The sequence below is a fragment of the Mycteria americana genome, chromosome 8 (genome assembly GCF_035582795.1).
Source record: "Mycteria americana isolate JAX WOST 10 ecotype Jacksonville Zoo and Gardens chromosome 8, USCA_MyAme_1.0, whole genome shotgun sequence".
NCBI lineage: Eukaryota > Metazoa > Chordata > Aves > Ciconiiformes > Ciconiidae > Mycteria > Mycteria americana.
The window spans coordinates 1,065,731-1,081,787 of NC_134372.1; the positions used below are offsets into that span (position 1 = coordinate 1,065,731).

The 16,057-nt window shown below is 57.8% G+C and overlaps 1 protein-coding gene across 2 annotated transcripts in view; it reads left to right on the forward strand.

Annotated features, from left to right (window-relative positions):
• Positions 1 to 9,815, forward strand: part of PPP2R2B (protein phosphatase 2 regulatory subunit Bbeta) — a 113,700-nt gene extending 103,885 nt beyond the window's left edge. For both annotated transcript variants that reach the window (XM_075509968.1, XM_075509970.1), the window contains exons 7-9: positions 7,489 to 7,658; positions 8,219 to 8,310; positions 9,192 to 9,815. In XM_075509968.1, coding sequence (XP_075366083.1) covers positions 7,489 to 7,658; positions 8,219 to 8,310; positions 9,192 to 9,471 — 542 coding nt within the window. In that variant the 3' untranslated portion in view covers positions 9,472 to 9,815. The remainder of the gene's footprint in view (positions 1 to 7,488; positions 7,659 to 8,218; positions 8,311 to 9,191) is intronic.
• Positions 9,816 to 16,057: the final 6,242 nt, after the last annotated feature.

Below are 16,057 nucleotides of genomic sequence, written 5' to 3' on the forward strand. Positions count from 1 at the left end.
GGAAATTGGCACCAGACTAGTAATTTCTGCTCCTTAGCCCATGGTTGCAAGGCTCCTGCACCTCTGGACTGAGCGCGGTTTGCAGAGTTGATTCTTCCAATATAAAGCAAAGCTCAGTTCTCTGCTTGTGCTAGCTTAGCTTCTCCTCAGTGATGATCGTGATTAGTTTTGTGCTTAGGTGAGCTATCGGTGGAGTTTTGACTTTTTATTTGAAGTGAAAGAAGCAGCAGTGGGTTACTGTATTTGCCCATGCAAGCGCTGCTCCACTGCTTCCAGGTTTCCACGGGGGCCCTGTTTATTACCAGATTAACTGGAGCCTCCGCTGAAATCCAGAGGGGTCGGATGCCTCGCCCAGGGCTTACGCACTAAGCGGCTCCATCGCTTTTAGTGTGCAGGCCAGACAGGCCGCCTTGCACACGTGAGCGGCGTGCAGCCCCCGGGCGGGCCAGCGTCCCCCTCGCTCCCCGACCCGCAGGCGCTGTCCGAGGGTGGGCGCCGTGCGGGGCGTGCGAGGGAGCGCGAGGGAGCCCGCGGCGCAGGCGGCAGCGCGCCGGAGGCGGCGCGCGCGAGCCGGAGCCCAGCAGAGATGGCGACGTGGCTTCGCCTGTGCCGGTGCGCTGGCAGAGGTTTGCCTTGTGCAGGTTAATGCAGGCCTGTGCTGAAACACACCTGCCAGTTGAAGCCACAGCATGCTTACTGGGGGCCAGTCCCAGTAACAGCCCGAAAGCTCAGCAGGGAATGACTACCGTGTAGGACTTGCCTGCTCTAGCAGAGCTCAGATTGAGTGATGCAAAGGCCTTTTATCTGACAAGTTGCTTCATGCAGCTGGTCATCTGGTGGAACCTGAAACTCAGGCTGCACAAAAGAGGGGGAGAGGAGGAGGAGGAGGAGAGATGGTGGGCTTGGCAGTGTTAGGTTTACGGTTGGACTCGATGATCTTAAAGGTCTTTTCCAACCTATACGATTCTGTGATTCTGTGTGAGAGAGAGGGGCGCTGGGCTCTGCTATCTGGGTCTTTCCAAAGAGAGGGAGTGCAGGGGTAAAATAGCCACATCGGGACTAAATTAACTTCTCCGGTCTACACATGTGGGTCTGGGGGGACACTCCCAGTGCTGCTCTTGTCTGCAGTGTGCTGCGGCTGAGCAGAGGGCTTTTCCTGCAGCAGCTGCCTGCCCTGACTTGAGACGCCCTCGTCCTGCCCCATCCCGGTGATGGTGTGGCCTTGCTGGTAGGTGACCCTGCTGCTTGGCTAGCGGGTGTCCTCTGAATGCCTCACCCCTGGAAGTCACCTTTTCCAGCTCAGAGGAGAGGCTCTGAGCCGCGTATCCTGGGCTGCCGCACACCATTGGCACAGGCAGGGACGAAACGAAACAGTGCCAACTCCGCAAAGCCAGACTAGGCTCCAGCAAAACACATTCACTCCCGTGTTCCTGCTAACAGTGTGTTCTCTTTACCTATTTTTTCAGCTAAGCCTTTTATAGAGGAAAAAGGTTATGTAAGTAGAGAGCAGAGATCTGATTCCCCGTCAGAAAACTCACTTCTTTGTGTAGACAAAGCCAGTCCTGCGCAGCACTGGGAATCTGCGGGGTCAGCTGAGCCGAGCTGAGCTCTCATCGTCCCAGGTTTTGGCTGGAGCAGAGCTGAGCTGGTGGTGTCGCCCCCAGAAACTAATCATCTCCTTCCTCCGACCCCTCGCGGGAGCTAATGATGTCCTGCTGCATGGAATAATAGGCCTGGCAAGACCTCGAGCTAAGAATTAACTCGTTGGTTGTGCAGAATCTCCAGGGGGGTGAAGAACAAGCCTCTTGTGCCACCCTGAGCTCATTTAGCAAAGCAGAAAACCTCTTTGCTTTGCAACGCTCTCCTGTCTTCATCTGGAATCAAAACTTCCACCTGGTGAATCATTTGCTTCTAACAGGGTGGGAGTTGGGGCTGAGCTGAGAGGTGACACTGACCCGGAGAGGGACCCAAGTGACAGCCCCGGCCCCAGCCTGGGCTTGGTGATGGTGCAGTGCGGCTTTGCTGTGCTTTCGGTTTTCCAGTCTGCGTTGCTAATTGTCATGATTAGAGTTTAAATGAGGAGTGAGAAAGAAAAGGCAGTACTTGAATTAGTGTTAAATTTATTGATAAGTGGTTACATTTATTGATCAGTGGAAAAACCCATGTGCTTTGAAGCTGCCCCGACAGAGGGTCCCCCTGGCCGAGCGGTGCTCCGGCGCAGGGCGAGTGCGGAGGCAGGAGCTTGGGGAGGGCGTCTCCAGAAGTGTCGTTGGAACGATTGCTCTCTGCCTTGGTAGGTCTGGTTTTCGCTTCCCGGTATCGGAGCCCTAATGTGGCAGGCAGGGAGACTGGCACAGGGAAAATGCAGTTGGCCCATGCCAGAGTTCACCTCTTAGCTGCTCTGAATTTTAAAAAGCCGACAGCTCCTCTGCACTGGAGTGCATAGGGGACTGGAGCCAGCACTGGACTCTGCTGTGCACGGCTGGATCCTGCACTAGACTCGGTGCGTGGCCGGATCCTGTCTTCTCACCCTGTGCACAAGTTCCTCGGCACAGAGGAGGTGCTGCATGGGACCCCTTGGTCCTCACCCTGGGCTGGGCCTGATGCTTTCACCCTGCCCAGCCCCTTCCTGGGCATCGCTGCAGCCCGCGCTCCTCTTCGGTGCCAGCTCCCCCGCGGCACGAGGGGACGGAAGAGCCCTGCTCCGCTGCTGCTCAGGCAGGACCCGGAGGACGGGGAGTCGCCGGAGGAGGGAGCAGAGCAGGCGTGTCGCCGTGCCGGTGGGAATGCTCCCCGCAGCCGTGCCGGGGGACGCGGTACCTGGCGTCAGGGAGCTGTTCCCAGCCCTCTTCGTACCGCAGACGTCTCACCCTTGCTGACTTGTCTCAGTGCCGCCTCAGCTCTTGGGTTCATTCTCTGAGGCCTTTCCTGTTCGATAGTTGATCTGCAACTTAACAGTATCAGCAGCAATTTCCTCTTGCCCCTGTACTATAAACTGACATAAAACCCTCCAGCCTTGACATAAGCTCACATACGCGCAGCCGTGATGGAAACGGTGCAGCCATTAAAACAAGCCTCACGAAGCCAGCCGGCCTGGTGTGAGCAAACCTGTGATGATTGCAGCGAAGACACGTCATGGCATTCAGATGCTCTCCACAGACTGCCTCAGATCTTTATTTTCTCTTGTTGCTGTTGCTTTTCTTATTTAAAAAACCTGACGTGTCATCAGATTTCCTGCTGGTGATTAAAGCACCCAGAGCTGGGTCCTGCTGTGGGCAATGCCATTTCTGATTTATAGAGAGATCATTTATACTGGCACTTCAGGCATTTCTTCTGCCGTACTCGGGAGTTCAGGCGTTGGTACCACAGGGCTCAGCGAGGGGATGATAAACCCGAGCAAACGCCGGTGCTCAGCGCAGCGTTGCGCAGGGCACGCTGCCTCCGGGGTGCAGAGCGGCCAGGCTGGCTGCTGGCCCGTCCCCTGCTCTGGCCACCGGCGGGCCGGAGCCAACAGCCGCCGCAGCGGAGGGCTTGTAGCGGAGCCTCAGTGCTGGGGACGAGGGTCGGACAAACGCGGCTGGCAGCTGGGTTTTTCTCCAGGGGAGAATTGAAGCGTTGTGAGCTTCTCCATGTTACCCAGCAGTAGCCTTTAACGCTGCGCTGGAGAGCTGTCGGTAGAGGTGGAAAGAGGATGTCCCCACATCAGCAGCATCTCTCTTGTCGTCGAGGCGAGCAGCTCCGGTGCTGGCAGGATCCGCAGCGGAGCGCTCCAGCACGGTGCACAGGGGGGTTTCCCGAACCGGGGAAATCTGAGGGGGAGCCGAGAGAGCTGCCAGGAGCCCGCAGCTCGTGCGACAGCAGCTGACGAGACGTGGGCAGGGCCAGGAGCAGCGGCGGCCGAGCCCCCCTTACGTATAGGAGGAGCCCCTGGGGAGCGCTGCGAGCAGGGCGCTGCCAACAGGGCGGGCGCGCAGGGCGTGGAGCGTCAGCATCGCGCGGAAGGGCGTGCGGGAAGGGTGCTGAAGCTCTGCCGGCTCGACCAGGGAGCGATGGTACCCACCATGGCCTCTCCAAGCTCTGCACCCACCACGACTGACGCAGTTCCCAGACAGAGCATGGTGGGAACACGCTGCGGCCCAGGTGTCGGGGTGCAGGCTGTGCCCTGCTCGGACGCCAGGACGGGACGGCAGCCGTGAGCACCCGTGGGAGGTGAGCCCAGGTCAGGGAACTCCTCCGCTTAGTGACCGAGCTCTGGGAGGAGGCGAGTAGGCTGAGGAGTATCGGAGTGCGAGAGAGATGGACTACTGGAATCGCGCCCTGCCTTCCCCGAGACAGGCCCAACGGGCAGTCGGGACGCATGATACGGAGCGTTCCCTATCCTCGCTCCGCCTGGCTGAACGCAGTGACTGACGGGATGGGGAATGGCGCCGAGTTCCTGCCCGGCGCAACAGACGCATCTCCTCTGACTACCCCACCGTGCCCGGTGCCCTTGCGTAACAGGTACGAGGCTCTGCCAGTGGGACCCAACAATGACGAGGACGATGGTTCATCTAGCTTGGAGGTGTCGCTGAGGTTAAGTCGGCCTACGCTCTGCGCCAAAACTGCTTCTGTGAAGAAAAAAAAGACGGGTCATTGTCACAGGAGACTCCTGAAGGGAACAGAAGGCCCGATATGCAGACCAGACCTGCTTCTTAGGGAAGTCTGCTGCCTGCCTGGGGCCCGGGTAAAAGATGTGAAGAGAAAGCTTCCTGCCCTGGTACGGCCCTCGGATGACTCTCCATTATTGACTTCTCAGGTAGGCAGCAATGAAGCTGCAACAAGAGACGTCCAAGGGCAATCAAGAGAGACTTCAGGGCCTTGAGACGACTGGCTAAGGGATCAGGAGCACAAGCAGTGTTCTCCTCTCTCCTTCCAGTTGCAGGAAATGATGAGGGAAGGAACAGGCAGAGCCAGGTCAACACCTGGCTCCGAGCCTGGCATCACCGGCAGAATTTTGGGTTTTTTGATCATGGGTCGGTCTACACGACACGAGGCCTGCTGGCGGTACACCTGTCTTGGGGGGAAGGTTCTTTGCACAGGAGTTAGCAGGGCTCATTGAAAGAGCTTTAAACTAGATTTGAAGGGGGAAAGGGATAAAACCAGGCTCACTAGAGATAAGCCTGAGGATGTCATGCTAGTGTTTGAGGGACAGTGTGCTAGCGAGGCCCTTCGGTCTGCCGTCTCAGTGTGCCCCATAGACACACAGAGGTCTATGGGGCCTGATGGGATCCACCCAAGGGTACCAAGGGAGCTGGCAGAAGTGCTCACCAAGTGACTTTCAACCCTTTACCAGCAGTCCTGGCTAACTGGGGAGGTCCCAGTTGACTGGAGATTAGCGAATGTGACGCCCATCTACAGGAAGGGCTGGAAGGAGGATCTGGGGAACTACAGGGCTGTCAGCCTGACCTCGGTGCTGGGGAAGCTGATGGAGCAGATCATCCTGAGTGCCATCACACAGCACGTACAGGACAACCGAGTGATTTGGCCCAGCCAGCATGGGTTTATGAAAGGCAGGTCCTGCTTGACCTACCTGATCTCCTTCTACAACAAGGTGACCCACCTAGTGGATGAGGGAAAGGCTGTGGATGTTGTCTACCTGGACTTTAGTAAAGCCTTAGACACGGTTTCCCACAGCATTCTCCTGGAGAAACTGGCTGCTCATGGCTTGGACGGGTGTACTCTTCGCTGGGTAAAGAACTGGCTGGACGGCCGGGCCCAAAGAGTGGTGGGGAATGGAGTTTACTCCAGTTGGTGGCCGGTCACAAGCGGTGTTCCCCAGGGCTCTGTGTTGGGGCCAGTCCTGTTTAATGTCTTTATCAATGGTCTGGACGAAGGGATCGAGTGCACTCTCAGTAAGTTTGCAGATGACACCAAGTTGTGCGGGAGTGTTGGTCTGCTGGAGGGTAGGAAGGCTCTGCAGAGGGACCTGGACAGGCTGGATCGATGGGCCGAGGTCAATTGTATGAGGTTCAACAAGGCCAAGTGCAAGGTCCTGCACTTGGGCCACAGCAACCCCATGCAACGCTACAGGCTTGGGGAAGAGTGGCTGGAAAGCTGCCCGGCAGAGAAGGACCTGGGGGTGTTGGTCAACAGCCGCCTGAATATGAGCCAGCAGTGTGCCCAGGTGGCCAAGAAAGCCAAGGGCATCCTGGCTTGTATCAGCAATAGTGTGGCCAGCAGGACTAGGGCAGTGATCGTCCCCTGTACCCGGCACTGGTGAGGCCGCACCTCGAATGCTGTGTTCAGTGTTGGGCCCCTCACTCCCAGAGAGACATTGAGGGGCTGGAGCGTGTCCAGAGAAGGGCAACGGAGCTGGGGAAGGGTCTGGAGCACAAGGCTGATGGGGAGCGGCTGAGGGACCTGGGGTTGTTCAGCCTGGAGAACAGGAGGCTGAGGGGAGACCTCATCGCTCTCTACAACTGCCTGAAAGGAGGCTGTAGAGAGGTGGGGTCGGTCTCTTCTCCCAGGTAACAAGTGATGGGACGAGAGGAAATGGCCTCGAGTTGCGCCAGGGGAGGTTTAGACTTGATATTAGGAAATTTTACTTCACTGAAAGGGTTATCAAGCACTGGAACAGGCTGCCCAGGGAAGTGGTGGAGTCGCCATCCCTGGAGGTATTTAAAAGCCGTGTGGATGAGGTGCTTAGGGACATGGTGTAGTGGTGGGCTTGGCAGTGCTGGGTTAACGGTTGGACTCGATGATCTTAAGGGTCTTTTCCAGCCTAAACAATTCTATGATTCTGTGATCTCTGTGGTGGTCATACTTGCCCAGCTGATGTTACTTTAAAATCAAATTTGTAAATACATTTAATTTGGAACTTCATCAGTCTCCTTCAAACTGTTCAAACTGTGATTTATTCAAAGACTAATTAGATTAAATTTGTAGGTTGCAGTGGCTATAAAATATTTACGTTGACTTTCAGTTACGCTGCACATTGATTTCTAGAGAGCAGAAGTGACATGCAAAGCTCTAAATCTTCTGGGCTTCTGTGGTGCTGTTGATAGATCGGTCTCCAATGATCCTCCTTGCTTATTGCACGCATTAAAAACAAAGGAGCTTCAATTGTGTCAAGTGAGGTCCTTCGGATACGGGCATTCGTCCGGTCTAGGCCAAACCCAGAAGTGGGCGCGCTCTCCCAGCCCGCCGTGGTGACGTCCCGCGGGGGTGCAGGTGCCTCTGCTCGGCGGAGCGGGGCGGGTGGCTCCAGGACCGGAGGGCGTTTGGGCATTGGCAGTGGCTGCCCAGGACGCCGGCTCAGTGCCGCCTGTAGGTCTCCACAGCCAAACCGGGGCCTCCTTTGCCGTGCGCATGTGGCGCCGGGGAAGCCCAGGAACACCCCTCCCAGGAGCATCCTGCGGTGCCGGGGCAGGGCGGCAGGTCCCTGGCCTGGGGACAAAGAGCTCCTGCTGCCTTGGTGGATGACGGGGCTTGTCCTTTCCTCTTCTGCAGTTTTCGAAGAGCCCGAGGACCCGAGTAACCGGTCGTTTTTTTCCGAGATCATCTCCTCAATCTCCGATGTCAAATTCAGCCACAGTGGGAGGTATATCATGACCCGGGACTATCTCACCGTCAAGGTGTGGGACCTGAACATGGAAAACCGGCCCATTGAGACCTACCAGGTGAGCGTGCCTCGGCCGGGCCCCTGCAGCCGTCGGGCACCCGCAGTGCTCCTGCCTGAGCCGTGCTCCCGGGCTGGCGGCAGGGGGTCCGGTACAAACCTGACGGATGGGAGCATCGTGCCATTAAGTCATGGAAAGCAAATGAAGAACTGTTAAATGTGGGCTCGGGTGGCCTGGTGAACTGTAACCCACATCCCCAGGTTGGTGTGGGTGAGGAGGGAAAGCTCAGGTGCTGGCGGCCAGGAAGGCTGCATGGGAGGTGAGGGTCGGGGCAGAGCAGAGGGCCTTGCCACCCTCTGCCAGGGGACGTGCCCCGGCGCTGCGGTGCTGCCCGAGCCGTACGTGAAGCGGTGCTGGTGCTGCTTCTCACAGTGGAAAGGTGGCCGTGGTCAAGGGCATGCGGTAACGGGCTGTGCCCAATGCTGCCTGGCTCGGCCGTGGAGAGTGCGGGGCTGGGCCGGGTCCTTCAGCCCCCGGCGAGCGCTGGGCTGGCGTTTGCCAGCCGCTGGGCTGTGCCGGTCGGTGCGGCGGCCTCACGCCCCGTCCCTCCCTGCCGGCAGGTTCACGACTACCTGCGGAGCAAGCTCTGCTCACTCTACGAGAACGACTGCATCTTCGACAAGTTCGAATGCGTCTGGAACGGGTCCGACAGGTGAGCGGTTCAGCGACGCGGCTCCACCCCGGCACCCAGCCCTGCGGGTGCCGAGTTCGGCCCAGAGGGTGCACGCTTTGGGACGGCCCGGTGCTCCCGTGTCCCCGGGCGGTCCCTTCCCCAGCCTTCGGCTGGGTGCGGGGTCTGGAGAGTTTTCCTGTGGGTACAGCAGGGATCACCTAAACCCACAGCCCTGTAACCAAGCGCTGCTGAGGTGTCTGATGGGGTCCCCGCTCTCTCCTGGGCGGGTTTAGTCCCTGTCACCATTTCACCCAGACCCGGAGGAGGCTGGTGATGCGTTTGGCTCCAGATTGCCAAAATCTGGGGATGACGACTATCCACGCGTAAATCACACTGAACCAGGTGGCAGAAAACATGCAAGACCAGTTGACCTGGCAGGATTGCCACATTTTTTTTCTCTGAACCATCGGAGCGAGTTAACAAGGCACAACTGGGCCTGAAGCCCAGATTCCAAATCTCATCCAAATCTCGTTATGCCTCTGGCTATTCAGTCTGCCTCTAGTCCCGGGGCAGTTTGCCTCTAAAAAGGTGTGAAAATCATGCGGTTCAGGTCAGCTAAATCTTTGCCACAAAGACTGATCTCCGAACGTGTTGTTATCCTGAAGGGAATTGCCTCCCCCATGCACATGCCCTGGGTTAAGGAGGAGAAGGACACGGGGACGTGGCTTCACCGGCCGAGCCTGAGCCTTTTGGCGCGGGACAGGCGCGAGCTGCCTGGTGTCGTGGTTGTGCCCCCACGTCCTGTGGGGTCTGTGCCGGGCAGGTCTGGGGTATCGCAGCCGGGCGGGCGGCAGGGCTGGGCAGGGGGTGGCGCGGGCCGGGGCCGCGCGTGGTGACCCGTCCTTCCTCCCTCCTCGCAGCGTCATCATGACCGGCTCCTACAACAACTTCTTCCGCATGTTCGACCGCAACACCAAGCGCGACGTGACGCTGGAGGCCTCGCGGGAGAACAGCAAACCCCGCGCCATCCTCAAGCCCCGCAAGGTCTGCGTGGGCGGCAAGCGGAGGAAAGACGAAATTAGCGTGGACAGTCTGGACTTTAGCAAAAAGATCCTGCACACAGCTTGGCACCCCTCCGAGAATATCATTGCCGTGGCAGCAACAAATAACCTGTATATATTCCAGGACAAGGTTAACTAGGAGGACAAGTTGTTCTTAGGAATCTCATGTACTGAATACTAGTAAACACAAGATTTCAAATGTTTCTTTTCTTTCTTTCTTTTTTTTTCCTTTTCCTTCCTATTCCTTTGGTCAGTTACTGCTCTGCAGATAGCGGTTGTGCAGAGGGAGCGCTCCTGCACCCCCCGGCGCCCGGGGCGGCGGGGGCTCACCCAGCAGACACCAGATTTCTCTTTCTTTACGCATTGAGAGCTCAGACGTGACGCGGGGCGGTTGGGGCGGCGTTAGGCTTTCGCTGTCCCGGTGTCCCCAGGCGGCACTGGGATGGCTGTAGCTGTCTGCCGATGTGGGACCGTGGTGGTGCGGCGGGGTGGGCTGGCAGCCCTCGGCCGGAGGAGAAGGGGAGGGGGCGTGCGGGGGCGCAGGCTGCGCGCCCTTGGGGAGTTCTGGTTCCAGCAGGCCCGCTCGATGGTTTTAAACTTGATCCTAGAAACATTCCAGCGGTTACGTTGCAAGAACAGGACATCGTCCCCTTTGCCATTTTTCACATTTGTCTTTTTGTTACTATTATTTTGTGTTTTTACCAACAGAGACAACAAAACCAAACGTAAAATGGAAAGGTTCAGATTTGCAATGGACGAGCTTAAAGGGGGGGATCTGCTGCGCACCGAGACGCGTCTGCGCTAGCCAGGCTGCTACCTTCCCCCAGCCCACCGAAACTCTCCTGAGGATTTGGCTTTGTAGATCCTGTGGTGCCTTTTTTGGTATATGAAATACCTTTATAAATGATGCTTCCAAACTGCATTGATGCAAACCAAATTGAACCTGGGCTTTTCTTCTGCATTTCTTGTCTTTTGCTTTGGTCCGTTTTACTTTGTTCTGTTGTAAGCTCTCGCATGTTGTGACTCTCTCTCTCTCTCTCTCTCTCTTTTTCTTTTTTAATTAATTAATTTATTTATTTGATTTTTTTAAAGATAAAGTATAAGTTGCTAATTTATGACCTTCTAAAAAAGAATCCAACCATATATTGCTGGTAGCACCTGACTGCTTCAAAGAGAGGCTGTCTGTGGTCCTACATCATAATAATAATAATAATAAAAACAATAACTCTTCCTCGTTGCATGGCAAGGCTGCCCCTTTCTACTCTAAAGATGTTCAGGTCCCTCTTTTACTTGAGCAACTGTTCAATAAAAAAAAAAAAAAAAGAAATACTGAATTTTCAGTCAATCTGAAAACTGCTCCTGCAACAAAAAGCAAATGAATAAATAAAGTCAATTAAAAAATTCAACGCTGTCACTTTAGAAGTGGCTCCGTGAGGGTGACCCTGCTGCGCAGCCGTTCTGCGGGGGCAGCGGGCGTCCCGCCAGCGCCTGCATCCTTGCGGGGAGTTCCCAGGACGCTCCAAGGGCGAAGTGCCCTCCTGGGACGGCCCCTGCGAGGCACCACGAGGACTCCCAGCGCGTCCCGCGATGGCCTCCCAGCTCTCGCACCCGACGCGGGAGACGAAGCGCCGCTTACTCAAGGAGCGCGGGGACCGCGCGGAAAAACAGGAGCTGTGCGGCGGCAGGGACCCCCGGCTGTGCCCCGGGCCAGGGGAAGCCGCTGCCCTGGCCCCTGGGACGGAGCCTCGGGGTGCTGACCTGCTGGGACGCCCCGTCCCCACCTCGCACGCCTGCGCAGGGCCGCAGCGGGGAGAGCTTGCCGCCTTCAGAGGAGTGAGCACAAGGGAAAAAAAACAGTGCACTGGCTTATAAATTCATTACAAGTGATGGCTTTCAGGAGTAACTTTTTTTAAAAAATGAACTGGTAAAAAAAATAGCAAGAGTAAATGAACCATTTTTTAAAAAAAGAAAAAAAAAAGTTCTTTTCTGGTTCCTGTAAAGAAAGCCTGCGCTCTGGTATCAGAAGTAAAGTTGTCCCAAACGTGTCTCTGTGTGGAGTCGCTGCTTGTTGTGCCTCTCGCGTGCTGCGTGACGGCAGCATCGCGCACCCAGACGGCTCTGAAGAAGGTCCCTGGTCAGAGGCTGGCTGCCAGGTCTGTGCCCACGGGGACGGCCGGGGCCCAGAGACCCCAGGGATTCTGCATCCCTGCCGAGGGTACGGGACATGGGGGCAGTGGATGATCTGGAGACGGGTGAGCGGGAACGCAGCCTCCCCCTCCAGCGGGGCGCACCGTGGCGAGGGTCGATCCTTGGGTGCAGGGGGCCGTGGTGAGGCCGAGCAAACACCCCCGGTCCTGCCTCCGCCAGTGGCAGCGCATGGGAGGTGAGCGGAAACCCAGGGATGCGCAGGTGTCCCCGCGGCTTTGTCACCCATGGCCCTGTCCCGCTCAGGACACGTTTGTGGCTGGGTGGAGAGGGTTAGTGCTGCTGCTGGCGCAGGGGGGCGTGGCGTGGGCCGTAGTGCCAGGGAGCTGGCAGCCAGAGTGACCGTCACCAGCCTCAGCCAGGAAGAACATCTGCTTTTGGAAACCCCGCTGCCCAACAGCATCCTGCACCACACTTGCCCAGAAATCACGTCTACGAAACTCACGGTGATGATCCATAAGGAGGGATGTTCGGCATTGTACCCATCTGTCGCACGTGGTTTCTGTTCTCCCCGCTGCAGCCGCACATGCGGAGCCCTGCTCACGGGTCAGCGGCCTTTCCCACGAGGGGAAGGTGCCGTTTGCCTCATTTCTGCACGCGCACCGTGTCACCCTGCAGCGGAGCGCGGTAGCTCCCAAAGATGCCGGGGCGAAGCGAGGGAGCGGGGTGCGTGCCGTGGCTGGTGCTGGCGCTGGTGCCGGTGCTGTGCAGGGGACGTGCTGGGGAAGAGCCACCACGGCTGGCCCTGCCTGTGCTTCGTCCCAGGGGACTCCCTGGTGTGGCAGCCGCCGTCGGCACAACCCTGCGAGTGGTGGAGCCCCCACCGTGCGCCTGGGTGCCAGGGAGGCATTAATTCCCTTGTCACAGCTGAGTGCAGTGGGGTGGATAGGCTGGGAGCGTTGCTTTATTTTAGAACAGTCCCTTCTGGTCATTGGCAGCCTGCGGCAGCAAGGCAAAAGCAACGGGGATCTTGAGGGGCACGGAGGGGAGATGCCCGTAACCAGGCTGGGAACCGGTTGTATTCAGCAAGTGCAGTGAGCCCCGCGTAGGCCAGTGAGGCAGTCACCCAGCGCGGTACTTGAGCTGGCCCTTGATGCTCACGTGCAGAAGGCTGTCCAGCTGCCGTGCCCAATGCTTTCTGCAGCCGTAGAGGGGCGTTTGAGAGTGCTAAGGGACGCTGTAGCGGGGGGCAGCACGCACGCTGTGCCAGCAGTGTCGGCCGATGCCGTGTGCGGGATGCTGCCCGGTGCACACGGTGTCTGAGGGGCCGGCTGCGGCTGACAGCCCGCAATGGATGTCCTGCTCACTCATGCAGGGAGCAACATTATCACATCCCAGCTATTAGCTCCGCAGCCCAGCCTCAGCACTAAATATCGCCAATAACAGGGCTCTGGGGAGTGACAAGGGCTATTACTCTTGCCCTGCAGCCTGGCCTCTGGAAAATGGAGCTGCTGGACCCTTCTGTCCGCTGGCAGTGCCTGGGCAGCGAGTCGGACCCTGGCAAAACTCCACCTGGCACCAGGGGCTGGCTCAGCAGAGCGAGGCAGGAGGTGAGCACTTCCCTTTATCCAGGGTCTCTGCCACAAACCGGAGCCACTGGCTAACGGGAGCTGGACTCCCCTTTGCAAGACGATGTTTGCAGGAACAGACTGTGGGTGATGGCGTGGGGGTGTTCATGCCCGTAAACGAGCTGCTCTGGGAGGACTGCCGAGCCCTCACCCGCAGCCTGATCAAACACCGTATCTCACGGAAACCAAACACAGCTTTAGCTCCGCACACAGGCTTGGCAGTAAATATATATATATATTTATTTACTGATCCTAGCGTGCTCCTGGCCTTGAGCAGCGTTTCAGCTGAAGCCGACAGGTCAGCCATGCGAGCTGGGGCTGGGCCCTTCTCCCTGCCCCAGCCAGGGCTCGGGTGAGATGCTGCAGGTCGCTCCCGGCATCGTGGTGGCTGCAGAGCTCGTTGCCTCCATACAGACGCTGACAGTCAATTCATCGTGACGAGGATGGGCAGTTTCCCTGAAAACTTCCCCCTCGCCCTCAGGGAGCGCTGCGGAGGAGCCGGGGAGGACACAGCGCGGCTGGGGCTCCTCTCGCTCCCCCCTGCCCCGGTGCAGGCTGGGCGACTCCCCGCCGCAGTGAAGAGCGGTGCCTGGACCCCACGCCGATGGCTCCGACCTGGCACAGAGACCCAGCACAGGGAACAGCAGGTCCTGCAGTGCTTTTCAGGAAGAATCCCGTTTTATTTTCCACTTGAAATCACTGCTGATAGCTGCGCGTTGGCTTTACAATAAACCTAAAGCAGGATCTGATGCAGGAACAGCTTGCCTGGGTGAGCCGCAGGTTAGCGGTTATCACCATAGTGTCTGCCCTGACCTGGGCAAAGCTCTGATGCACTGTGCGTGGCACGGTGCGAGCACGGCCACGGCCATGATGAGCCCCATTCTGCCTGTGCCGTGCCGTGCCATGCTGGCCCTACGCGCTGTGCCGGGCAGGAAGGGGCACACGGGGCTAATGCAGGAGGGCTGTTGTTCATGGTAAATCCCTGGGAGTGTCCAACAGCTCACCCTCTTCAGCAGGACAAATCTCATTATTTGATAAAGCATTAAAGCCAACTGTCAGTCCCTCTGCAGTCCGTGTGCTAATTCTCTGCTGTTCTTGGTGATGAATTTAAACAGCGGCACCTAATTAGAAGCTGCAGGGCATGGATTATACTGTCAAGGAAATGTTATTCAAACAGACGCTCATTTACCTTCACGTTAGCCGTGTGACCTTAATCTACTACAATGCGCACGGATTCAAGCCCCGGTTGATTCCTGGCGTGCAGTGCACGTCCAAGGGGGGCAGCTGGGGATGGCGGGGGAGGCACCACCAGCCTTTTCTTCCAAAGAGCCTCTGGGTAAGTCCCGGATACTCAGAGAGCTCTTCAACATTTCCAGCAAGGCTTTTGACATTTGAAACAGCCACATTTGCCTTTACCTTTGTGAAAATCAAGTTATGTGTAGAGCGCTGTAGACGCAGCTCGCAGAAGGATCGGTCATGGCTGAGGCCGTGCCGCTGTCGATGGGGTTACAAGGGGCGGGAGGGGAAGCCGGAAACGCGGAGCTCTCATTTCCAAGCGTTTTAAAAGATTGTGGCATCGCCCCTTCAGGTGCAGAGATCAAAGCTGAGCCTGGCTGCTCCGCAAGGCACGAAGGTGCCGGGCTCCTGGTGCGGGGCATGGGGGGGTCCTGCAGCCACGTCCCTGACGCTTCTCTTCACAGTAACTGGAGTCCCCCACGTCCTCGAGCACCTGGAGTCCTTTGGGACAGTACTGGAAAGGTCCTGTGCCAGAGTGCCACTGAACGCGTCCTCCCTTCCCCGTCACAGCTCTCTCCTGCGTTGCGGCAGAGCCTGCTCGGGGCCTCGTCTGAGCTGGGTCCCGTCCCCCCCGGCCACGCTCACCCCTCTCTGCAGCCCAGCACCGGGTCTGCCGCCGGCAGGCCTGCGCCAAGGAAGCAATGGCACATCAGCGAAATATCGTTAGAAAGTCAGTGCATATCACCTCAAAATTAAATTTTACACAGATTATTTGGGACTGGAAGTTCTTACTCGCTCCCACAAGTGAAGATGAGATGTGATAAAATTAGACTTCTGTGACTGTCAGTAGCCACTGACCATAATCATTGCTCAGCAACAGCCGCCCTCCCACGGCACAGTGAGCCATGGCATCAGAGCGAAATCACAAAGTTCATAATAAATGCTCTTTTCTTCCCACCTTTCTGGAAGGACCTATCTCACCATCGCTTTCTTTGCTGTGAATCCCTGGCTTGCTCCCACACACCTCGGTTCATGCCAGGCCGGGCCCCTGAGCACAGCTCGGCTTCGGCAGGGTACAAGGGCGAAACCCCATCGCGAAGGCACTCGCTTGCCCGGCCTGCACGGCTGGACGGGAAAATAACACGTCACACACGGGAAAATAACTTATTTCTAAAGCTCGTGGAATGAACGTGAAGAAAGCGACACGGAACAGCGCTGCCGAGCCGATGCCCGCTTACTGTTGCGAAGTAACAGCAGGAGCTGGGTGCATCAGCCCGCGCCGTCGTGGCCGTGGGGGCAGCTGAAAGCGGAGCGGGCGGAGGGCAGGGTGACGGAGCTGGGGCCATCGGGCATCGCGTGCCAGGGTGGGGGGAGACCGGCTGGGGAACGTCCCCAGGAGCCGAGAGGCGCAGGGTGCGTTGGCTGCACAGGGGGCGCAGCCCTGAAGCTGCGGTGGCCGTGGAGGGACCCCCAGTGCTGCCAGCCCCTCGTCTGGGGAAGGAGCAGTGTTTCGGGGCCCAGCTTATTGCTGTTTGCAAGACCGGCTGAGATCCCCTGGGAGGCCTCGGGTTCTGCGCTGGCTCCCGAAGCAGGAGACCAAAGAAGAAACCATCGAGCGGCACCAGGCGGAAACGGCAACACGGCCCCAGAAGAAACTGAACCCCTGTTCTGTTTCTGGGACTGGCCCTCCTGCCCGTGACAGACCGCAGCTCCTTA